The sequence below is a fragment of the Mus musculus genome, chromosome 13 (genome assembly GCF_000001635.26).
Source record: "Mus musculus strain C57BL/6J chromosome 13, GRCm38.p6 C57BL/6J".
Classification (NCBI taxonomy): Eukaryota; Metazoa; Chordata; class Mammalia; order Rodentia; family Muridae; genus Mus; species Mus musculus.
Window position 1 is genome coordinate 14,503,207 of NC_000079.6, and position 26,040 is coordinate 14,529,246.

Consider the following 26,040-nt stretch of genomic DNA (forward strand, 5'->3'; position numbering starts at 1 on the left):
GGGAGAGTAGAAAGCTCATTCTTTTTCTTATCTTCTAACTAAACTCTCCACACTTGAGAGGACCATCCTTGCAGTTTTGAGAGACATGCACAATGCTGGCCATTCTTCCGAAGCAGGCCAGTAGGTAAAGGCCCAGTGGATGCCCACTCGTGGCTGGAGACTGACTTCATTCCAGACCCTGGGATCTTTCATGTTTCCTGATAGTTCCCTCAGGGAGGTCTGAGGAACTCTTGGGAACTTCATTCTGATGTTATTTCTAAACTGAAGGAAGAACCTAGTCGAACACCAGACCTGACCTATTCAAACCTACAGTAAAGGCAATAGCTCCTCTATTCCTAAAGAACAACTGGGTCTCATCCAATATACACTCAACGAGCAGAACTGCTGGTCTGAATTGATGTGTTTTCTAAAAGGTTTATCTGGAAATTTCCAAAGTCTCATAGTTTACAGTATGCACACAAGTAAGGTTAATTAATTACACTATCATAATTATGTAGTTTAAATTAATGTATTATTATTATTATTATTATTATTAATGATGCATTTCACATCACTTGTCTTTTAAGGCAAAAAACTGACACCTTCATAGGACGATCGTTGTTGGTTAATGAAATATAGTGGCAGCTAGATTTGTTGAGCTTAAGTGTTCCTTCATAGGAAGGAGTAAGGTTGCAGGACTATCGTCCTGGGGTAAATCTAACTGTCTATACTTAACCTGTGGTAGGACAAGAAGTCACGAACCTATGAAATAATTTCTGAATCTGAACATCTTATAATCCATTTGTAATGGCAACAGTGTTTTTTTTTAAGTATCAGGACAATATAAAAAGAATTTAAGCTAAAACTTTGGAAGAGGGTAAAATGTAAATTGATTATAAAGGATGCAGAAAATGTTCTAGGACAAAAGACAAGCAAAACCCAAGTAAGGATGTATTGTGTTGGACACATTGATGAGATCATTATGCACTTTATGGTTAATTGGTAAGTACTATTGGAAAAATAAGGTGGAGTACAACCAAGAAGTTCTGGGGGTTCATTCCTGGCCTGTAAACCTGGTATCACAGGTTGAAGGGAGCAGATATAAATTCTTCAGCAAATAGAAGAACTAAAGTGTTATGTGTAAGAAAAGAAGATAGAATAGGAACTTCAATGGTGTGGAATGACCCATGGGTAAGGTCAGCAACACTCCTTCAGTGATTCTTGTAATCGGCATGGCAGAAATAAAGATATTCTAACAAGTCACTTTTCTCTCTCAATTTGATTTATTAGCCTGCTGAAACAATGAATCTCAAAGAAATGTGAACTTCTCTAAGACTCTCATACTGGGCAAAGGATAAGTTCCCAGTCAGAAGGAGAACTACTGTCTCAGAAAGAGATTCACACATTTCTGACATCTAACCTACAGAATGAAACTGAAGTCTAGACAATGATGTATCAGTGGTGGACATGACCACACCTTGCCTGGGACCACGTGAATCATATCACGAGCCCTGTATTTAAACTCTGATCTCACTTCAGGACCTAAAATATGGACTTGAGGGGTTTGCTGGATCTCTTTGTCCCTTGTGTCAATGTGGTCACCTTGAATAAATCTCCTTTTTCTGCTTTCCACTACTAATTTGACTCCTTTATTGGCATACTAAGGACAGGGGTAGTCAGAACTAATTGGAGCACAGGTTGTGATCCTCAATTTCAATAACAATCTGACATTAACTTTTAAATCTTGAGCAAAGAAAGACATCAATGATTACTGGAAGGTTGGAAAGTGTAATTCTGGAGCAACTTCATGGACATTTATTATCCTCTGTGTGGAGGCTGCTTAACTCCAACCTGTTTACAAGTTTTCAGAAATAGAAGAATCAGAATATGATTACCAGGAAACATCATAAATATGATTTCAAACACAAACTTGAGATGATAAAATTTTCACATGCAACACCTTTTAATCTCAGTGGGTTTAATGTTAAAGCAAGAGAATCCTGGGTGGGAGGACAATTGTAATGTTCCCACTGGGACTGGAAATGTAGAGCCATATTTTGAAGATCTATGAGAAGAATGTTTTAGTTGCTTTGTGGGTGCATTAAATAGCAAACCTCTGATGTGTTGAGTGGGTAATTTTTAAAGAATACAAAGGTGGAAACTGCCATCTGTGGCATGCACTTGTTTCAGATGAGCAACCAAGAAAAGGGTCATTCCTTATCAGAAAGTGGCTACCACTCCCACACAGCCCTCCCATCTTTCTAATTCTCTTTTCTAGGTAGCCTCTTACCACACCTGGTAAGAGTTGCACGAGCATCTTAATCCCAACCTATTTTAAGAAGGAGAACCAGGCAAGGACACTCTCTGTTCTCTGCTCTGAGACTAAACTTAACCTCCCTTGGGAATGGAGAAAGGACCAGTCCTGAAAGTCTTTCATCCTCTCATTTCCAGGCAAAAATGGGGCTACATACAACCTTGTGGAGATTTGTATTTTAAATAAATCTTATTAGTTGTATCTGTTTCTTTTCTACTGCTATGAACAATAGATCCTGAAGTGAGATCAATGTTTAAAAAGAGCGTCAAAAATATGCTCATCTACATGGTCCCAGGCAAGGTGTGGTCATGCCCACCATTGGTGCATTATTGTGTAGGTTTCAATTTCATCCTGTAGGTTAGATGTTAGAAATGTATGCAATTTTCTATTGCATGAAACACAATGATAGAGGCAGGTAACTAATAAAAGAAAGAGTTTAATTGGGTTTATGTTTCCAGAGAGTTAGAATTCAGGGTGGCAGAGTGAAGACATGGCAGCAGGTGGCTGGAACAACAGCTGAGAGATCACATCTCAGTCTGCAAGCAAAAGGCAGAGAATACACTGGGGACCATAGTCTTTTGAAACCTCAATGCCTTCTCCCAGTGGCACACCTCCTCCAACAAGGCCACACCCCTTAATCCTTCCCAAACAATACCACCAACTGAGGACCAAGTCTTCAAGCATATGAGCTGATGGTACTCATTCAAACCACTACACTAGATAAATGGCAAAGGACTGAATTGCTACATTTTGACAGCTCACCCTATCCTCTCATCAATATCAGGCCTCTCTAGTACTGGCAAGGCCACTCTTCAGTGGGTCTAGAGCAGAAGAAATATGTACCCTCTGGTCACCTGCCCAACAGAAACTAGCTTTATTGTCCCGTAAGAGCTCATGGAAGGAAGTGTCATCAATAACAATCAAATAAGTGTACAAAGACAAATATTCAGAAAAATGCAGTTTGGAAAGAGTCTACCCCCAATTTTTTTAACCGTATAAATTATACTTGTATATCTTGAGTAAAATATTATAAATACATAAAAGTGAAACAAGATTTTTAAAAACTGAAGTGAAAATGAACTTAGAGCTATAGAAAAGGAAAAAAAACAACAACCAAAAGCCTGAGAACACAAAGAAAAAGTGATGCATACAGAGGCAATGGCTGCAGACAAGTGCTTTCCCTTTGCCCTTTATCTGAGCAGCTTTCTGTGGGACCAAGCAAAATCCTAGTGTTTACTTACACAAGAGAGGCCATTATTTTTCTTTCTCCTTTAGGACAATGTGAGCTGATAGGGCAGCATGTGATGATGCCATTAGAATCCATCATCTTCCGTGTTTGGCTCTCTTCCTCAGATTACAAAATGGCTCTTAGCAGTCTAGTCACCACAATAAGATTTCATATCTAATATGGTGGAAAAGTTAAGAAGTTCTACAGCTTGCCAGATGAATCAGGTCCCTTACAGATCTTCTTCAGAGGCACCGCCTACTGATTCCCAAATATATCTATGATCTCAGTATGTCGTATAACTATACTTAAAAGGAAGACTAGGACACAAGATTTTAAGATGTAAATATTCCTAAATTCAGGCAGTATTTTAATGGGCGGAAGTAGAGGAAGAAAGGAACAGATATACCATAAAATCCCCGAGATAAATATAATAAAGGTACAGAATTGACACACTAAACGTGTTAGGAAAGTGTGATGGAAATGGGAATTCACATCCAGATAAGGAGGATAGCTGCAACAAATGCCTAGATAACTCAACATAATATTCAAAATCATTGAAAAAAATGTTTAGGCTGTCTTTAGGCTAACCCATGATTAGCAAAGAAAGGCTAATAAATATGAAATCTTGGGGAAATTTGTGCCATAGAATAACAATTGCAGTCAAAATACTATTTATGGAAAAAGAAAAATATCCTCTACCTGTTAAATAATCATTATTTAAAATTTGTAGACACAAACCTTTTCTCTGGTCTTTGTATATGTGTGTATTGTTTAGCTAAAGATGCACATATATATACATATAATAATTCTTTTTTAAATATTTTTATTACGTATTTTCCTCAATTACATTTCCAATGCTATCCCAAAACTTCCCCCATACCCTCCCCCCCACTTCCCTACCCACCCATTCCCTTTTTTGTTTTTGGCCCTGGCGTTCCCCTGTACTGGGGCATATAAAGTTTGTGTATCCAATGGGCCTCTCTTTCCAGTGATGGCCGACTAGGCCATCTTTTGATACATATGCAGCTAGAGTCAAGAGCTCCGGGGTACTGGTTAGTTCATAATGTTGTTCCACCTATAGGATTGCAGATCCCTTTAGCTCCTTGGGTACTTTCTCTAGCTCCTCCATTGGGAGCCCTGTGATCCATCCAATAGCTGACTGTGAGCATCCACTTCTGTGTTTGCTAGGCCCCGGTCTAGTCTCACAAGAGACAGCTATATCTGGGTCCTTTCAGCAAAATCTTGCTAGTGTATGCAATGGTGTCAGCTTTTGGAAGCTGATTATGGGGTGGATCCCTGGATATGGCAGTCTCTAGATGGTCCATCCTTTCGTCTTAGCTCCAAACTTTGTCTCTGTAATTCCTTCCATAGGTGTTTTGTTCCCAATTCTAAGAAGGGGCACAGTGTCCACACTTTGGTCTTCATTCTTCTTGAGTTTCATGCGTTTAGCAAATTGTATCTTATATCTTGGGTATCCTAAGTTTTGGGCTAATATCCACTTATCAGTGAGTACATATTGTGTGAGTTCCTTTGTGATTGTGTTACCTCACTCAGGATGATGACCATATAATAATTCTTAATTAGATTTGTGACCCAGGAATCCCTTGGTCAAATTTATCTTTAGAAGCTTAAAACATCCATAGCATTTACTACATGCATCAATAAAGTATAAGCATATGTAATTATATATAAGCATGTATATATATATATATATATATATACATATATATATACACACACACACATAAATAGCAATATCTTTCTTCTCTCTTGGGAAAAAGATGAAAATAAAAGGTTAATTTCACTATTTTCCCCAAAGATCTTATACCAGGATCTAACATTATGCTTTTAACAAAGATACATTTTACATTATTATAGAAAATATGGAAAATATTTCAAAGTTCCTTTAAGAGATACTGCCTTACCACTGGAAATAATACTTGCTTACATCATTGAACATGGGTTAGTTCAGCTGGTGTCTATCTAGAAGATTTACGCTGGATCGATAGTGGCACACTTGCTATGGGAGTAACCAACTTTCTGATTAAATTAAGGCCCACTCCATAAGATAATACCCATAAGTGACACTGCTAAAGTATCCTAGAACCTGAAACCAGATAGGTCATGGGCCTAGGGAAAAACCTATTACTATTACTCTGCTAAAGAAACTTTTTAGCAGTAAAATTACTCTTAATGCTATGCTGCTTTACCCATAGATCGGGGACTCCCTCAGCACATATCAGAGAAGCATCTTCTTGACTATATCAGGGCTAATACAGCAGCTGGACACTGCAGCAAGTGGGAGACTTTGGAATACTCAGTTCTAAATGAGATATTTTCATCAAACCCCTCATGATTCTGGGATCAATGTGGTAGAGGAAATGGAAGAACTAATTTCCATTTAACTAATGCTTGACTTAAAGGAAGCAGTGTATTCCAGACAAAACAGGCCTGGTGAAAATATGAACTAACTATATTTTTATAGCATATACAAGGCCTGCACTGGCTCAAGCCAGATGAGATCCCAGCACTGAGATGGAGAAGCAGATATAGTTTCCCACCACTTACCAAGAAGCTAACTGTAATTGATACACATTGACAAAGGGAAAATCAGTTTTCTTTAATGAAGTCTCCCTTCACATATCAAGCACACCTCAGGGTATTCTGCCTTCCAGGAGTAGCTGATAACACAAAAAAAACTCAGTGGTATTTTAGGGGGACTTTGTTTCAATTTGCTTTTTTGTTTTGTTTTGTTTTATTGGTTTTTGGTTTGTTTTGATACCCCCCTTTTTCTTTGTTTGTTTCTTGGGTTTATTTTTAGTATTTTTTAAAAATAAAGAGAACATCAAATTGTGTGGGTAAGGATGTGATGAGATTCTGGGTGTAATTGGGGTGAAAATATGATTAAAATATAAAATATAAATATATTTTATATAAAATATATAATATAATATATAAATTTTAATAATAATATATTATATTATATATTTAATAATATATATATTTAATAATAAATATAAAATAAATTATATATATAAAATATAAAATAAAATTCTGGGTGTGATTGGGGTAAAAATATGATTAAAATAAATTGTATGATTTTTCTCAAAACAAATTGTTCTAGCATGCTGTTTTTCTTGTTATTTTTTGATGTTTATATTTACTTTTTGAAAATTCAATACTTTTTTATATTCTTTCCCATGTCCCAGCTTCTCCCACACTTCTTCCTTTACCATTGTTACTAAAGAACACTGCACTGACCTGCTGAAATTGGAACCAGATGATTTTGATGCCAACTGATTCTCACTTTAGAGCTGGAAAGAAGCAGAGACCAGACACGCTGCTTAGGAGAAACAAAGCCTAGCTAAGCCCACTGGAAAGGATGTTTGCTAGCTGTTCAGTTGCCTTCAGGCTGTGCAGTTTGCCCTGAGTTTTCTAGCTTTTTATGAAGTGTGGTGGTGGGATTTGATGATACAGCTGCTCCTATTTTTTTTTTTTTAAGTAATCCCAATAAAACTCATTGGCTTACCAAGTTGGAATCTCTACTTAGGTCTGTTGTAGGCTCCCTTTCTGATCTCAGTAGATACGTGTCTCGAATCTCCCAGGAAAAAAGTCTCACTACACAATAGATGATCTATGGCTATTGGGGAGAGCACTGTCAACAAAAATCTGATAAAAATTTCTACACTGCATATATATATATATATATATGTATATGTATATATATATATACATATATATATATACTAATGTAATATTTTAGATAAACAAGCACTAATATAATACCTTGTGGATTTTCAGACATCCCTCTCCCTCCATCTCTTCCTGTACCAAACCCTGCCCCAAGTAAAATTCACTGTTTTTCTCATATTTTTCCTTCAATACAAAGATGAGCAAGGAATACGTGGAAAGAAAGCTCTACACAAGTGAATTCCGGGCCTAGAACACTCCAGCCTCTCTTTATCAGCAGCCTTTGCAGCACAGCTTAAAACAGCTTTTGTAGAGACAGTTTTGTTTCTTCCGTAGCTCTCATTCTGAGTTCCAGAACCAATCACATTCTGTGATTTGCAGGGGGCACATGTTGTTTTAAAATTGTATGACATAGTGTCCCATATAGCTAGGAAGGCTCATTCCCAGAATCTGATGTAGATAAGGCTGGGAATTAGGGAAGACAATGTCTTTTAGGAGGAAGAAATAGCTGGTAAAACCATCAAGGAAAAACCTCCTGGATTATATCAACACTACTATCACAGTGATACAGGTCTGTCTGTTGTTTTCTCATCTGCTCTATCTGATATAATACTTACATGTGATTTAAAATAGGATTATTATACTTAAGATAATCATGAGCACTGTTTAGGCTGAAGGTAATATGTAAAGGAAATATGCATTTTTTAAACAGCCAAAATTTACACACTTTTTAATAAAAACCTAGTTTAACTATACATTACCCCTGAATTTACAGGTGTTTGTACTATATGAACTACCTTATTTATAGTTAGAATATTTAAATAAATCTACTCTTTTCTTTTTTTATTTTATAATATTTTTATTAGATATTTTCTTTATATATATTTCAAATGCTATCCTGAAAGTTCCCTATACCCTTCCCCCGCCCTGCTCTGTCTTTTTAATTTAGTTTTTTCTTTTGTCAATTTGGACCTCATAGTTATAAGCTCATGTAGAGTGGGTAGCCATAAATTTAGGAAATATTTATCTTCAATAGTTAAATTATTACAGCTCTACTCCATGGATACTGACTTTATTTGTTTTATTATATTGGTATTATACAAGATTTATTTTGTAACAGCAAATGGAAAGCCACATTATAGAACAAATTAGGTAACAATATAGAATTCTTTAAAACCTTCTTTTTAAAACAAGATTGTTGTTTTAGTGGACCAAAATAGTAATAGTAGTGATAGAAACAAGAAATCAAACTTGTTAAAATCAGAATTTTATATCCTTTTAGGCATAACCAAATCATAGCTTTCATTTTAATGATCAGAAACAGAAATTGAGCTCAGAAGGAGTCATTGTACTACTCTATTTCCTTTCATTAGAAATTTACAAATATTCGCCATAGAAGACCCATCTAGTGGTACAAAAGGACACCTTAGACACTAATGTAATGAAGAAACAGTATTTAACACACAAGACATTATGAATGTTGTCAATGGGGGCTGACGTGTTGTGTATAGTTTGGATAAGGTGATTCCACCAACTCTTTGGGTGCCTCTAGGAAGGGTGAATGGAGTCAATGCTAGCTTCTCAAACATAAGAGTGTGCTATAGAACCATTTACAGTTCTGGATTTGTTGTCTTCATAGTAAGAAAAATGGTTAGATCCAGCTTATATGTGCTTATTCATGTATATATTTTAATTTAAATATAATATAGTATATATGTTTTTAATAGGAGAAGTTGGTTTCTTTGGTTGTAAGAAACTGGATTTAAAATATAGGTACCCCAGGTACCCCATATCGTCTTTTGGAAGATTTAAAGTAAACTTTTTGTCAGTTTAAAAACTAGACTTTTGAAAATGATGTATCCAAAGCAGTTTGACATTATTTTTACTTTATTCCTTTGAGCCATCTGTTTATCTTTGTAATATGTATGTAAATCATTGAACAAGCATTGTATCTAAACGTTTGGCTTTTTTTATTTTAAGCTAGAATACAGAAATGGAAAATTGCCCAAACTATATTACTATGATATAAGATTTTAGGAGTATATATAAATTTTAAAATGGCCTGGTTAACCTTGAAGTAGGTTTTTAAAAAATGATCACAGGAAGCAGGGGAGGGGATGTTTAGAGATGTATCTTACCCAGATTTGGTTGAGAAATGAACCTTGTAAGTTTGTTCATTTGTTTGTTTTCAAAGAGGCAATAGTAGTCAAATGTATCCTTAAAATTCTTATAATGTAAAATTATACATACATATATATGTATATACATATTTGCACACACACATACAAAACACACCTAAAAGCACAGAGATAAGCTAACCTCTTGTTCTCTGGAACAAAGAGTTTAGTGTCTCAAAGGAGGTCAATTATCCAATAGAAAAAAAATGCACTGTGGAGCAGAAGTAGCATCTTTTTAAATTAACTTATATTCTCAGGTAATATAAATCATCTTATGGAAGCACAATGAGACAAAGGTCAGAACTGTATTCCCATAATTGGTTTACTGGGCAGGCAATCACCCTTTATCTATGTAGCAGTTGGAGTTGGAGCATGTTCCTTTGAATTTTTACTTTTACAGTGAAACAATAGAAACCTGGTCAATTGAATAACTTTAGTTTATATGAACACTTATGTACAAGACAATATAGTACTTAGTTAATTATATAAAGCAAACACATTTAGACAGTGCATATATATATAAAATCAATCATACATACATGTTTAAAAAACATGAGATTTTTTCCACATTATTATTTGGGGGATTATTTATATCTTTAATAATCCTCATTGTGAAAAGGTAATGTAATACAATGATCTTTAGTATACACACAAATCTATTGTTTTATACATACTCTGGCTTTAATAAAACCTTTTTTACAGTTAATTTTTAAAAAAACATTTATTATTATATGTAAATACATTGCAGCTGTCTTTAGACACACCAGAAGAGGGCATCAGATATCATTACAGATGGTTATGAGCCACCATGTGGTTGCTGGGATTTGAACTCAGGACCTTTGGAAGAGCAGTCAGTGCTCTTAACTGCTGAGCCATCTCTCTAGCCCCTACATTTAAATTTTTAAGAGGATGGTGAACTGGGGGGTAGCAACCAGAAAGTCTCAGATGCCAGGAAAGCAAGAAGCTCCCAGGACCTGATGAGGATGATATTAGCTGAAATACCCAACAAAGAGGAGACAGAAGCTGTAGAGACCATATCCAGAGGTTAGGCATGGACCCCAGTTGAGGGATGGGGCCACCTACCCATCTTCAAAATTTTCACCCAGAATTGATCCTGTCTAAAGAAAATACAGGGACAAAGAATGGAGCAGAGACTGAAGGAAAGGCCATCCGGAGATGGCCCATCCCATATGCAGCCATCAAACCCAGACACTATTAGGGATGACAAGAAGTCCTTCCTGACAGGAGCCTGATATAGCTGTCTCCTGAGAGGCTGTGCCAGAGCCTGATGCAGATGTTTGCAGCCAACAATTGGACTGAGCATGGGACCCTGATAGAGGAGTTAGGGGAAGAATTGAAGGAGTTCAAGGGGTTTTCAACAAAACAAACCAACCAGACACCCCCCCCCTTGCCACAGCTCCCAGGAACTAAACCCCCAACCAAAGAATACACATGGAGGGACACATAGCTCTAGCTGCATATGTAGCAGAGGATGGCCTTATCTGAGGTCAATGGGAGGGGAGGTCCTTAGTCCTGTGAAGGCTTGATGTCTCAGCACAGGGGAATGCTAGGGCAGTGAGGTAGGAGTGTTGGGGGTGGTGGAGCACCCTCATAGAGACAGGGGGATAGGGATGGATAGGGCCTTTGCAGAGGGGAAACTACAGAAGGGGGATAACATTTGAAATATAAATAAGTAAAATAACCAAATTTAAAAAAACAGAATAAGCAGAAAAAGATTTTTTGAAAAAGAAAATATATGATTTTATGTTACCCATGACTATTATTCACGTGTGGAATAAATTTTTAATTAGTGTATTAATTCAGAATCTCTTTTGGAAGGAAAACCTTATCAAATCTATGTATATTACTTTAAATTTTATAGCTTAATAAAATATGTATCTTCTGGCTCTAATGATTATTGTTTTATATTAATAGTAAGTACTTTTCAGTTTTTTGAAATAGTTGATAGACCCAAAGATATGATTTTATAAAGTTTTAAGATATTCAGAGTACCAAGTTTATAAAATGGTATATATTCCTCAAGAATTACTAAAATACCCACATTTTATATATACACACATGCATTTTGATTAGGCATGCCATAAATAATGTTTTGAGCATACCATAAAAATAAATTATAAAAAACTGATATGGTCACAGTTTTAAAAAATTTCTCTTGACACAAACAACGCATTAAAACAGTTATCACAGACACACATGAAACAATTATAATCTAGGTGTACCTAGTTTTAAAAGGTCGACAGTTTATTTAAATTGTTTTATTATTTTGTGTGTACGGGTGTTTTGTATGTGTGCCACATGAATGCAGTGCCCATGGAGGCCAGAATAGGCATCTAGATTTCCAGATGATTTTGAGTTACTATGTGGGTGCTAGGACTCAAACCGGGTCCTATGGAAAAGCCACCAATGCGCTTAACCCATAAACTATCTTTCCAGCTTCTACTTTTAAAAATATTCTCCCATAAAGTTAAACATGCAGAGTTTAAATGTATCTGTTTTGACTGTAACAAATACAGAGGCCAGAGGTCCACCTATTCTTCAGAACATTACAGGAAAAGCAACTGACACACTCCCATCTCCAAATCCATGCTATCATCATTACAGAAGGCACAGGTGATAGTCAGGAAAGCCAAATTATCTATGGTTAAACCTCCCCATTTTCCCCCAAACTCTTGTGGGTTGAAAGTTTGTAATCGTCACGTGCAGAAAGCTGCCTGGGGTACCAGATGGTAGTTTATCTCTAAACACTTCCTCATTCTGGAAACCTTAATGTCCTCTGACCCACCACCCCATTTTCCCCCTTCCTCCTGAAAAGAAAACTTGCAAGCACCTCAATGTTAGCTAGGAATTTCTATTCTGGATCAGAATTGAATTTGTGAATTTGGACCAGAACCCTCCACCCTCTTCCACTGGGCCTTGGGGTTATCCTTTATAAAAACATGAATGTGCTCAAGGTCACTGGGTAATCAAGCCTTATGTGTTTCCAGATAAGTACTAAAGTTCCCTTTGACCCAGAAGAAAGGCATTTTTGGATTTCCCTATGAGGCCATGGCACAGACAACTCTGTTGGGTTACAGGGAACAATGCCTCATATCATTTGTTTCTTTATGGTCAGGCACTCCATCAGTTTCCTAAGATACATGTGAAATAAGCAGGAAAAGCCACATGAAAGGGGGCACAACCAGGGATCAGAATAGTATCAAGAGACAAAGGAAAAATGTAGTAAATCACTCCAAAAGCAAAGAAAACCAAGACACCAAACCAGAAACCAAAATGTCTTCAAAGGTTTAAAATGGAGCATGGCTGAAAATAAGCCAGTAAGAATCCAGAATGACTTTGGAAATCTGAAAGTAAGCAAGCAAACAAACAAGCAAACAAACAATACCAAATGTCTAGACCAAAATGCTTCCAAAGCAAGCAAACAATATACTGTAAACTTTGAAAGCAAACCCAAATCAGAAAGGTATCTATCAAACAGGATCTTTAAATAACCAGCTCAGAATAAACAAATGGACCATCAGCCAACCCCAGGGAGGTTTGAAAAAGCCGTGGATAGAACTCACCAACAATCTACCAGGGAAAAGCACTCCAAGTGGCTTGCACTGAATGGGTCCTTGACAGTACCTTGCTTCTATCTGGGTGACTCCTGTTGTGAGAGGTGCATTATTCCCTCAGAATTCCATACTGGGTACAATAACTGTCTGTGCAAAACCACAGTTGTCACCTTACAGGGAGTTAGAGTTTAGTTTGGAGCCAAATGTGAGTGACCATAGCCACGGATCACAGATTTGGGTTGCCCCCCCCCCCCCGGATTCCCCTCCCCCGCAATTCCTTTTCCAACATGGAAACAGTTTCATGAAGTTTTTATAGTGTCAGGACAAAGAAAGTTATAAATCAAACATTTTTCAGATACATTATGGAAATATAAGAGAGACAGGTTATAGACATGGAAGGAAGGATCAGCTATAGATCTCAGAGCTATCTGACAAAATTCTTAGCCCTCTGATTGATGAAAAATGGGGCTTTATTACATTAATACATTCCAAAAGGTTTTTATATGTTAGTCAGTGGATAGTAGTTTTGGCTTTATCTATTAGTCACAGAATGGCAGATACAACACAGAGGTTGAGTTCTGAACATAAATTTGAATTAGGCTCTGCACCTGAAACATTTCAACATCTCCACATCAGACACAACTCCTTTCCAGAAATTCTTGCTCACAGGGGTGAAGGGGAATGTGGTTATAGCAAAGAAAAACTCAAGTCCTTTGCAGGCCAGTAACCTACTGATCACACTCTGTGGTATTTTCTTGTTTTGTTTTCCCTTGTGATTTTGAGACAGGTTCTCATGTAGCCCGGGATAGCCTGGAACTCCCTATGTAACCAAGACTGACTTTCGTTCCTCCAGTGTCTGCCTCCCACCTCCAAGTACTAAGATTGCAGGCTTTTGTGAGGCCACTCCTGGTTTGTGTAAGGATGAGATGGAACCTAGGACCTCATGAACCCTAGGCAACCACTCTAACACTCTACTAACTAAGCTACAGCAGCCCTCCTCAGTGGCACCTCTGCAGTCATCTCAGCAGGCCTTGGATGACGACGACAAATGATGAATTGTTGATAGGTTTTATCCACCCAAAGCATAGCCTTTTATTTCATCTCTCCATCTTTTTTCCTGCTTAATCCGAATCTCTGCCTTTTAATCATGTATAGGATAAAGATTTCTGTTTTCTTGAACTTCTCTGGCTTAACCTCCCCCCTACCCCCACAAAATAAAAGCAGACAGCATTCTTGCAGTTTGAACAGGTGTTGATTTAAAGACAAAGTGATTGAATTATAATCCCTGGTCATAGAAGTAAATTTTGGTCTTTTTTTTTTCCTTTCACACACATGATACTTCTCTGACATCTGTGCAATACAAATATATCTAGAAAGTGTGAAATGAAAAATCTGTTCCACTAACTACATAAAAGAGACCCCAAATGAAGTTTCCATGATAGTGCTCACCATCATGAGTACAGATGGTATCCTCCTCTAGCTCACCCCTCCCTCCCCTCGATACAGGCTTAAATTTCATCCACTGTATTCATCCAAAAATATCACATGAAAGTAGATAACACCAGCAGGGCCCATCTGCACACAACATTTTTATTTTTCCGTTCTTTGTGCGTTCAACTTCAGGCTGATAATTAAAGAAAAGTATGGTTTTTGGCCAAACAGTGCTCAGATTGCTCATGTCTTGTTGCCACAGAAATTCAGTGACTTAGGAATCTAGTGGTCTTTACAGCATGTCATCAATAAACTATGGTATTATCAACATCTTACACGGATCACTTGTCATTTTCTCCTCCAGTGCCCAAGCCTTAAGACACAATAGCCACTTTCTAATAGCCCCATGTATGTGCATTATGGAATAGGATATATAAAATCATCAATGTGCTGTTCCGGTTCATAAAATATCTAAAAGAGGCTTTTAAGACTCAAATGCCTAGAGCTTATGATTCAGGTAAAGTTGAAAGTCTGTGAAAATATAGAAATATTACAACATCCTTGAAGACTCCAACTGTCTCTCCACCACACCATAGCCTAACTTATACAACATCCTCCAAGACTCCATCTGCCTCTCCACTTCACAGTCTCCTAATTTGGAAAGGTAATGTGTATAAGTAAACCTTGGAAATCAGAAATGGGTAAGACAGATGGGAAGGCATGGGATTCTGATGCCTCCCTTGGTGTAGCCCACAGGATGAGTGGGAATATTACTCTTGGATCTAGCCCACGAGATGGGTGTTAGTATTACTCTGGTGTGCATTTTCAAAATGGGGGAGTTGTTTGTTTCAAGAGAATAGGTTGACAAGAAGTACAGGGGGCAAATGAAAAAGAGAAAAGGGAAAGTTTTGGGTTAACCTCAGTAACACTTCTGATCAGGGAATACTCAGAAAACACCCTCCATGGTGATGAAAGCCAAGCCTTGACTATCAAATCCTGAAATTCTAAATATCTCTGAAATTTTACACCTTTTATTGCTATACTCTAGAAACAAGAAACATAAAGAACATCCTTTCTTTAACAGAATATATTTAGTTATAAAGTTAAGAAAGAATTATTGTAAGTATCTATAGAGAATAGGGTTAACAGAAGGTTCAACCAGATTACAAGAGAAACTGCATGTGCTCCCAAGTGGCCTTAAGTTACTCTACACCGGAACATCATACAATACACATAAATTTAAAATGTTAATTTGATTATCAATTAATTATTTTCACCCTAGAGATTGCACAATGGAATAAAGTAAGTTCAGAATTGTGTTTCCTAAGTGACCTGTAGCATTGTCTGGGTAAATCTCTTACTTTTAAAGAAGAAGAAAGTAAATCCTCTGAGTGGGTGAAAAAGTGGGGGAAGGAGGAGGAAAGAGAAGAAGAAGGAAAAGGAAGAGAAGTAAAAGGAGAAGAAGGAGAAGAGGAAGAAGAAGAAGAAGAAGAAGAAGAAGAAGAAGAAGAAGAAGAAGAAGAAGAAGAAGAAGAAGAAAGTAGGTCACTGAGAGAACAGTCACTTAAAACACTCAGAGCTTTGAGCAGGAAGGGTACACAGAAGTGGGCTTTTCTAGTTTCCCAGGGTGATTTCTCCTGAAGTCTCAATGTCTGTGAGACCTGTCTAAGAATCTTCATACATGAAGATTCCATCAAAGGAAGCTGGCTCAGGAAATGTTGGTCTCTAACTGCTTGGTCATTTCAGAAATACAATGTATGGTTGTTAAATGTGATTTGTACAAATATGGGTCAGTCCATAGTATTTCCTAAACCTGACTGCCATCCTTGCAAGACTAGACAGTAGAATGTAGACTTGAGGAAGAACTGACAGCAATACTCTGGTCTTCTGTTTAAGTACAAGCCAGAGGACAGAGTACTTGGGCCAAACAATTTTCCTTCAAAGCTAGGACAGAACAAAGCAGTGGCCAGATAAATTCCATCAAACTAGAAAGACAAATACAGATCATTCAAAGAAAAAAGAAAAAAAAAAAAGAACTTTTCCCGGCCCTACTGCATTTTGATGTCCTCTCTACACAGTTTTGTTTGTTTTCTTGGGAGGAGGAAAGCCTCCCTCAGAGGCATCTGCTGGAAGGCCCGCATCTGAGTACTTCCTCACCATTTCCATTAAGCATCTTACATAACCCCATCTGATTCTTCCAACTGACTCATGAGGCAGAAGATGCCCACCTTCCTCCTGTCTATACAATTACAGAACATTCCCATGACCTGAAATCCATTCAGTAGACATTCTCCACTACAGATCACATACCAGGCAAAGTGCTAGGTGCTGCGGATGAAAGGTGAGTTTGATAGTGCCCTTGATCTGAGCTTTCAGAACAACATTTAAACTGGAGGCTACAGCATTCACAACTCAGATAACTGCAGTATGATCAGTACTAACCTAGCTGTGTGGGTGAAATGGCTATAGGGAAACAGTAAACTATGCCCAGCACGTATTGCTATTCCAGGATATTATTTTGATCATAACATTTAAGGAAATTAGTGCTCAAATGTGGTGTTTTGTGTAGCTAGGCTAGAGTCAATGGTTAAATGCCTCTTCATGTCTAACTTTTAACAATTACCAAAGTAAACAAAACTCTATTTGCCTGTTTAGAAACACCATTGTCTCAGTCATTATCATCACAGTAGCAAATGTGAGCATGTGAGCATTATGAGCAATACCAAACACTGACAGAGACAGTAAACCTGATGCTATTGCTAATTACTGCACTGGACAAAATTCCTACCTGTGCTCTTTCATTAGAAATAAGCAAACAGAATTCAGTAGCTGGAAACACTAATTCTCAATTATCAGTGAGCAATTAAAGCTGAAAGTAAGAGAACCTGTTACACAATGCACTCCACGGTCTCCACTGCTCCGCGGCTCCCCTCCCCGGGAAGCCTCTTTCTTTAGTGGACTAAAATTGATCTGTTTTAAATCATCAGTTCATTTCACTTATAGGAGAAGTGCTGAAGTTGGAGCTTAAAAATTTTTTTAAGAAATAAACATTATAAGGTCTATAATAAAACCGTGGTTTGCTTCCATTATTTGAGTATAATTGTCTTTCCTGAACTGGCTAACTTTTCTTGCCTCCTTAATCACTTAGCAAAGAAAGCTAGAACTAGAGGGAACTGTAGACTTAACTGGACCAACTCATTTTACACTTGGGGATTGAGACTAAGAGGTTTTTTCTAATGATTACATTTGCCCGTTAAGTATTTGTTCATTAAGAGTCCTATCTAGAGCTGGAAGGCCAAGCCTCACTAGGCTCATCTTTAAAAGGCAAAGTGTGAAGGAGGAAGAGGTGGATGATGCTGTCATATCCATGAACAACAGCAGCTGCATTCCCTCTGCATGATATGCTGCTCCAACTCAGGATGTGGCCTCCTGAACCATGTCAATAATGTCACAATCTGAATAAATTTAGGCAACTGTCTTCGTGAAAATCTGTCCCCCCACAAAAAGAGATCTGTCATTCTGCAAAGAAACCAATTGCACTAGACCAGGATCCTAGTGTGGATCTACCAGAACCTATTTTTTTTAAAAGAAATCCTCCGGACCCGATTTGCCTGTTGGTCTAGGACTTAAAATAGTTCTTCACTTCACCAGTGCCACATTCCAGAGGAGGTAGCAAGCTGAGGGATCAGACAACAGGGAAAACTGCCACAAGCTACGTCTTTACAAACACACACACACACACATTCATATTAGAGTAGGCATGTGGATTGTAATCCCTTCTTAGTGGAAAACACATTTTCAAAATGAATCCCCACGCTAGAGTGAATTACCGTGATAGCCACAGCCGGAGAGTCCCACTGTTGAGAAACTGCAGATCTGGCCACCTGCTTTGAGAAGCTTTGGAACAGCACCGCTGGGGTCTTTTAAAGCTGGTCTTTTCAGGTAGGCACCTACCCTCCTAAACCGCCTTTTAAATTCCAGGAAAAGAGAAGCCACCCCTTATCTTTGAACTATATTGTTCTTCCAGTCTCCACTTCTGCTGAATACAGCATAGTTATCTTTTCAAAGAAAGAAGGAAAACAAGGGAGACTCCCACTGCTGCAGATCCCAGAAGTAAGCCTAAAAAACTACAGCAACGTCAAAAAAAAAAAAAATGTCTTCAGTAGCTAGGAATATCCCGGCATGCTATCTTCTGTTAGCTCAATGCAGACTGAGGCTAGCTGTGGACAGAACCACAGCAAGCTGGGACATCTCTGCAGCCTGTTTTTCTGCCAGCTCCCCACACCCCCTCCCTACCCCCATGTTCTGAATTTGGCAGGGAAGAAGTTACCCTGTCCAGCCTCTGTGCGCAAGATGAACAGACCACACATCCACACTCCCAAAATTAGTCCAGTGCCTGGGAAATTGAGGCTGCAAGGCTGTCAGAAAGCCCTGGAGTGGAGGATGGAGGGCCACTTTGAGCTCTAGGATTTTGCTGCATTGTCATGGCCTGGTAAAGTAGGGAGAATGTGTCGAATCTCCGGCCAAAAATGGACCGGATGCGGCTTTCCCAGCGCCCCCTTGCCTGCCCCCAACCTCCGCCCCTTTCTCTTCCTATGTGCAGGTAACAGTAGGGTAGGCAAAAGGACCAGCTGCTCCCGCTGAAACTCAGGTGGCAGGCCCAGATGAGAGGCACAACGGGCCAGAGATAGGGAGTCGCCTGGGGAACACCCACACCGATCATCTTCCCATCCAGTCACCACCCAGTAGACTGCACCTGGCGGCCGGCTGCAGGAGCCTTTGAGTGAGCACAGAGAGTTCGAGCAGAAACCATGGGATACAATTGTCTAAAAGCCTTGGTTCACAAGGAGTGGGTGTGGGCTGGAAAGGGGGATTACGTAGGTCTCTCCGCCCCCTCCTCTGCCATCTCTTAGCCACTGGGAGGGCGCCCAGGGGCGGAGGAGGCGCTGCGAACCCGTTTGGGGGCTTCTTTGTTTCTCTTCGGGCCCCTATCTGCCGGCTGTACCCAAGCCTTGGGATGCCAGCCCGGCTTGGGCGGCGACCCGCCCCAAGTCAACAATTGAACCTCGCGGGAGAAGAGAGGGTGGGTAAAAGGGTGGATCCCGGCTCTCTGGAGGCAGTGCGCTGCAGGGGCTTCGCAAGGGTGAGGAAGCCGCCCCAGAAAGGGGGTGGGGAGAGGGCAGGGAAGGAGAGGCTGATGGTCTGAGCGTGGCGTCTGCTTACCTTGGCAGCCTCCAACTGGGCACAGATCATGCTCCGGTCCGCACGCAGGTTAGAACCGGGGGTCGCACGTGGCTTGCATAGGTGCCAGGCATTGAGGACCTGGTTTGCTAGTCCTGGGCGATCAGCGTCTTTTGCCTTGCTCTGGCTGCTTCGTATCCTGAGCCAACTATTGTCAGAGCCACCGTCACGGCTGGAGCAGCTCTCGACTGGTGAACCTGTGCGAGCCAGGAGGGGGTCCTCTGGGTCAGAGGCTCGTGGTGTTGCGGCTCAAACAAGGACTCCCAGTGCGTGGCAACGCAGCACACTTTATTGCTTTATCCTTCCTCCCGCATCCCCTCCCTTCCTGCCTGCTCCTCTGTGGGAACCAGACTTGAGAACCAACCAGGAGCCAGGCTTGCTCTCTGTGGCTGTGCTCCGCCCTGCAGCCTCACGCACCCGCACCCTCCTCCTCACCCCTTTAGTATATATATATATATATATGTATGTATATATGTATATATATATATATATATATATATATATATATATATATATATTCTTGTTACTATAGGCCCTATCCTTCCAACACTTAGCACGCGTCCGCGAGGCTTATCTGGAACCAGCCACGGTTCATCAGTTCCTTTGTGTACATGCAAATGTTGTGTTCAGAAAGGATGAGTACCTTCTAGGTAGGTACACTGTGTCAGGTGTTCTCACCTCAATTTCCTTACTTGTCCATTTCACAGATGCAGATACATTGCACAGCATCCTCCAGTATTTTCGCAGCAAGTTCCCCCAAAACAACGTTATGATCACAAATGCCATGCTTGTAAATCGCCCTAGGTATCTATTGTTGATAAGCTTAGCTTTCCAAGCAGGTTTAGTATTAAGCAGTACACATTGTCAAAATAGTAAAATGGAAGTAGGAAAAATGCAAATCTTTATTTGACCAGCCGACCAAGATGCAAAAGAAAGTGAAATGCTGGCCACTGATTTGGTCTAATTTGGGCTTGCTACGTTCACAAAGTGCGAAGGTTCTGAGCACACAACCCCCATAATCCGCAACTCTGTGTTTTTTACAATGCCTTTTTATTTCTACCTATTTTCCTGCCCGGCACTCCCCAGGCAAACTATTTTTCACATCTTAGAGGTGTACCTTTTCCCTTACCCAGGGAACACCCTAGTATTCTTACTATACTTAGTAATGCCTGGTAATTCCTCTTAGTCACCCTGGTAATACCTCTAGCTCCAGAACCTTTTCTTGAAGAGCTGATTGGATATATCTCCATTTATAACAATAAGACAGATGGCTTCTCACTGGTGTTCTTCTTGTTGACCCACCTCTTGCCACTGATTACACTCTTGCAGCAGAACTTTACAGAAGAGGAAACCACGGGAAACCAAGTGAAGCCTCAATTCCCACCCTCCTCCCTCCCCCGGGAGCACCTCCCTTCCAGCCTGCGCTCGTCACTTCAGGTGCCCAGTGATTTCTCAATGGACATTTCCCTCTGTCTGGCAGGAATCTGATTTTCCCACCAGATGAGTTCAACGCTGTCTGTTTTTCAAACCATATCTCAAAAGCCACACAGAACCCTGAGCACACATTTCACCAGATTTGACAGATGAGCTTTGGTATGAAGAAAACCTCCAAGAATGGACTTGGCTGAGGTGCAACAATAAACACCAGAATCAACCAAATGATAATACCAACCAGAAATTTGGAAGAAAAACAAGTAAATCAACAAAAGTCTCTTGTATAAACTAATATTAAAGATTTCTGAAGACACAATTCCAACAAACTGCCACAAAGAATGCTTATTCACCTCAATTAATTGTTAAGTTGTTCAGTCTGATTTTCAGTGTTGCTGCATCTATTTGGCTCAAAGAGATTTTCTTCCTGTTATGTCATGAGGATAGCTTGATAAGTCAGCATCTCTCAGTGTGTTGGTGCAACAATCCTGAGGTATGCTTTATTTTCCTCTAGGCACTTTCTTCTTTTCTATTTCTTTTTCTACCAAAGGAAAAGGGCACAAGTTTCACACCTTTTGTAATTTTAGAATTTTTAATTAATTAAAATATAATTATATCACCCACCTCCTTTCCCTCCAACCCCTCTCATTCATACCTCCTATTTCCTTGAAATTTCTTTATCACACGCACTCAGTCTGTTTAGTGTTACTAGTGTGTTTTACTGGGACTGGATACTCATTTAGGGGTTCATCCCTGGAAAGGATTCATTCTTTCAGCAGCCTTTAATTGCCTGTAGCTCTTCATCTTCATCTAGTGTTGGTTTACTGCACAATATCCCCACCTATGTTAGCTTGTCACCTGGTCCTGTCATTTTTGGGGTCTTATTTAAGCAGCCACATTGTTAAACGTCATGTGTGTGGCTTCCTGGCCATCTTTAGAAAACACTATCTTGCAGTGGATTGATTTCCTGGTCTCCCTATTCCTACAATCTTTCTACATTTTCTTCCCTGGTGTTCCCTGAGCCTCAGATGTAGCTTGTGTTGTAGATACAACTGAGGCGGGGCAGCCCACAGTCCAGATCTGCTGTGCATTTTGACTAGGTGTGACTCTAGTAATGAACTCTGGAAAAGAAGCTCATTTGATAACTGGTGAGAGCTACACTTATCTGCGAGTACAGGGATAGCATCACAGCTTAACAGGTAGAACAAATAGCCAGAGTCAGTATCTTTGTTTTCTATGAAAAGGAAAAGGTGATGCAGGACAGAACATTTCTATAGCTCTAGGTCATCATCTTTAGCCGTTCTTTCCCTGGCCTTCATATGACATTCCAGGGGGAACAATGCCCTCTTCTGCCCTTTGAGGGTGCAAGACACTGGTATTGTTAATGTAGTCAGATACAGGCAAATACTCATAGACAAATAATAAAAATAATTAAATCTTATTTTAAAACAAAAATAGGATTGATAGTTTTATTCAGTGCAGACATGGATAAAAATAAATGGATGTCTGTATTTTTTCTTGGGATTTGACTTAATACTGTTTTTTTAGTCTTAGGAATCTTATGCAGAGATTTCCTGAATTGTCAATATAAGCAGTTATATTTGCTGTGACCTGAGGGACCTTTATTTACCGCTTTCAATATTTCCTCTTTATCTTATTGGCTGTCTTACTTCTTGTGTATATATTTATTTTATTTATTAACAAAATAATTTATTATTTAACATCTTATGATAGACAATCTAAACTTGTTAAATATTTATGCTAATATTAAATTTAAGAAAATGTGGTATAATTACTATCATATTGTCAAGGGTGTGTTGTCAGTGTGATAGAAACAATTACACTAACTGGGGAAACTAGAAAGATCTATGAAAATACACGTTTGTAGAGAGAAGCTTATTGAAAACCCAATATTTTTAGAATATTAAGATATGCTCATAATGGAAGAGTTAGATTAGGATGTCAGCTGGTTAATTTTCCTTTACTTTCTCATCAAAATACTTATTAAAAAGTACAAGACAAAAGCAACAGGAAATTATGAACTAAGAAATCCATCACCCGCAAAAAGGAGTCCTCACAAAGCTAAGGTACAACTAAGTAAAACTTAAAAGTGTTTTTGAGAAAAGCTAGATATTAAATATATATAAGGAAGGGTGCAATATTCATATTCCATTTAAGGCCGAACATTTCAGTCTCTTATTCCATGCATTTTGGCCAGCTGTGTGTCTCTGTGTTAAATCTTCCTCTATGCAAATTTAAGCTTCTCTGATGAGGGTTGAGAGACAATTTCATCTCTGGGTATACTAAGTCATAAGGAGTCAGTTTAATGCCTATTAAACATATATTTAAGCCGGGCTGGTGGCGCATGCCTTTAATCCCAGCACTTGGGAGGCAGAGGCAGGCGGATTTCTGAGTTCGAGGCCAGCCTGGTCTACAAAGTGAGTTCCAGGACAGCCAGGGCTACACAGAGAAACCCTATCTCAAAACAAAACAAAACAAAACAAAACAAAAAACAAAACAAACAAAAAAATCTATTTAACAGCACAATAGTAGTATGCTCTCCTTTGGGGCCTGTGACCTGCCTAGCCATAGGTTCTTTTTTTTTTTTTTTAATATTACTTCTTTTTTTTTTTTTTTTTTTTTTTTATTATATGTAAGTACACTGTAGCTGTCTTCCGACACTCCAGAAGAGAGAGTCAGATCTCATTACAGGTGGTTGTGAGCCACCATGTGGTTGCTGGGATTTGAACTCCGGACCTTCAGAAGAGCAGTCGGGTGCTCTTACCCACTGAGCCATCTCACCAGCCCCTAGCCATAGGTTCTTGACCCAAAAATGGTGCCAGGTATGAGTTACATCCTGTGTATGAGGAAATCTAATCAGAATATTTTTAGTTACTCCTATGATGCTCATACCACTATTACACCAATACACATGTTGTGTTGTGCCCGTCATTATTGCAGCTATTGGAGTTCACAGCTATCTCACCAATCATCAAAAAAGAAAGGCCTGAAAGAATGGTAGATGGTAGATGACCGAAAGGAAAAAGAATCCTTTCGACATCACAGACAGCTGCATGTGTGAACTCACAGAAGTTGGGACAACTTGAACAAGATTTGAGTAATGGTTAAGGATGAGGGACAGGAAGAGAGGGGGGAAATATAAGAGAGAAGGGGTGCTTCTGAGAGAGGTCTCAAATCTAGCACTTTGTCACTTTCATTTGTTGGCTAAAGCCAGTGAAGATTCAAGTGTAAAGAAATTCAAACTCTTGACTGGACTAGTTGAAAGGTCATAACACAAAGGGCTCTGGGTGCTGAGATAACTGGAGAACTGGCTAAAGAATAATGGTATTATTGGAAACAAAGAGACACGATGATGAAGGTTATTGGGCAGTAGTCTAATGAATGCAGCTCTTATAGAAAGGGGTGAGATGTGTGCTCTTGGGATATCATACATGTACCAACCTCTAGAATCTAGCATAGGTCTTACAACCTCAAATAAGGGAGAATAAACTTAAACTTTTTTTTGTGTGTGTGTTACAATATTTTTTATTAGGTATTTTCCTCATTTACATTTTCAATGCTATCCCAAAGGTCCCCCATACCCACCCCCCCAATCCCCTACCCACCCACTCCCCCTTTTTGGCCCTGGCATTCCCCTGTACTGGGGCATATAAAGTTTGCAAGTCCAATGGGCCTCTCTTTGCAGTGATGGCCGACTAGGCCATCTTTTGATACATATGCAGCTAGAGTCAAGAGCTCCCGGGTACTGGTTAGTTCATATTGTTGTTCCACCTATAGGGTTGCAGTTCCCTATAGCTCCTTGGGTAATTTCTCTAGCTCCTCCATTAGGGGCCGTGTGACCCATCCAATAGCTGACTGTGATCATCCACTTCTGTGTTTGCTAGGCCCCGGCATAGTCTCACAAGAGAGAGCTATAACTGGGTCCTTTCAGCGAAATCTTGCTAGTGTATGCAATGGTGTCAGCATTTGGAAGCTGATTATGGGATGGATCCCTGCATATGGCAGTCACTAGATGGTCCATCTTTTCGTCACAGCTCCAAATTTTGTCTCTGTAACTCCTTCTATGGGTGTTTTGTTCCCATTTCTAAGAAAGGGTAAAGTGTCCACACTTTGGTCTTCGTTCTTCTTGAATTTCATGCATTTGGCAAGTTGTAACTTATATCTTGGGATAGCATAGGTCTTACAACCTCAAATAAGGGAGAATAAACTTAAACTTTCTATTTACCCCATTTTCTGTGAAAAATTCTTAGCCATTAAGTGAAGCCCACCAGACACATCTGCATTCTAGTTTACCTAAAGAAAGCCTCAAAACTACTCCTCTCTACATTCAACAAGTTGTGTGGGTGTTGTTCTCTGCAATGGGGCACCACTGTCAGTTTTCAGAGAGTGGCCCTCTGTCCTAGGATCAAACTGAGTTGTTTAGACATTCGAAACAGGACTTCCTCAGCCAGCAATTCAACTGAATGCAACCCAGTCCTACCACAGGAAGCCTTGTCTGGCTACAAAAGATGACCAATCCAGACTTCCTAAACATCATTACTAGGAGTCCTCACTGGGGTTGCCCTCACAGAGTCCAGGAAGTTTCTACTGTATTAGGTTTCCACACTGCAACCAACATACCCCCCAGTTTCAGCTGCCTCATCCCACACTCTCCGTCTCCATCCACCCCACCTGATCACTCCCTCTCCAGTCCCCACAAACCCTGAGTCCACCCAGAAAATCTACTCTATTTCCCCTTCCCAAGAATATCCATATGCCATGCCCCTGACCCCCAGAATCCTCCTCTTTACATAACTTCTCTGGGTCTGTGAATTGTAGCTTGATTATCATCTACCTAACAGCTAATACCCACTTATAAGTGAATACACATCATATTTCTGTTTCTAGGTCTAGGTTCCTTTACTCAGATGAAGTATGCCCTGAGAGAGCATCTTCTCTCCAGCAGCCACAAAG

At 39.4% G+C, this 26,040-nt stretch overlaps 1 protein-coding gene and 1 long non-coding RNA gene across 14 annotated transcripts in view; one reads left to right on the top strand and one right to left on the bottom strand.

Annotated features, from left to right (window-relative positions):
* The window catches only part of Hecw1 (HECT, C2 and WW domain containing E3 ubiquitin protein ligase 1), a 296,852-nt gene extending 276,769 nt beyond the window's left edge, over window positions 1-20,083 (bottom strand). For 4 of the 11 annotated variants that reach the window (XM_006516816.4, XM_006516813.4, XM_006516815.4 and 1 more), the window contains exon 1: window positions 19,618-20,083. In XM_006516816.4, the coding sequence (XP_006516879.1) occupies window positions 19,618-19,647 (30 nt within the window). In that variant the 5' untranslated portion in view covers window positions 19,648-20,083. Of the gene's footprint in view, window positions 1-18,224; window positions 19,314-19,617 lie in introns of those variants that run through there. The other 7 variants (XM_017315650.2, XM_017315649.2, XM_006516810.4 and 4 more) reach the window with 4 other exon arrangements.
* On the top strand, window positions 19,389-21,294 carry Gm30893. 3 transcript variants are annotated; one of them, XR_382090.4, is made up of 2 exons: window positions 19,389-19,477; window positions 20,343-21,294. It is a non-coding gene; the product is annotated as a predicted gene, 30893 (long non-coding RNA). The 3 variants fall into 3 exon arrangements; XR_382087.1 differs by having other exon boundaries at window positions 19,451-19,537; window positions 20,168-21,294; XR_382089.2 differs by having other exon boundaries at window positions 19,458-19,537.
* Window positions 21,295-26,040: the final 4,746 nt, after the last annotated feature.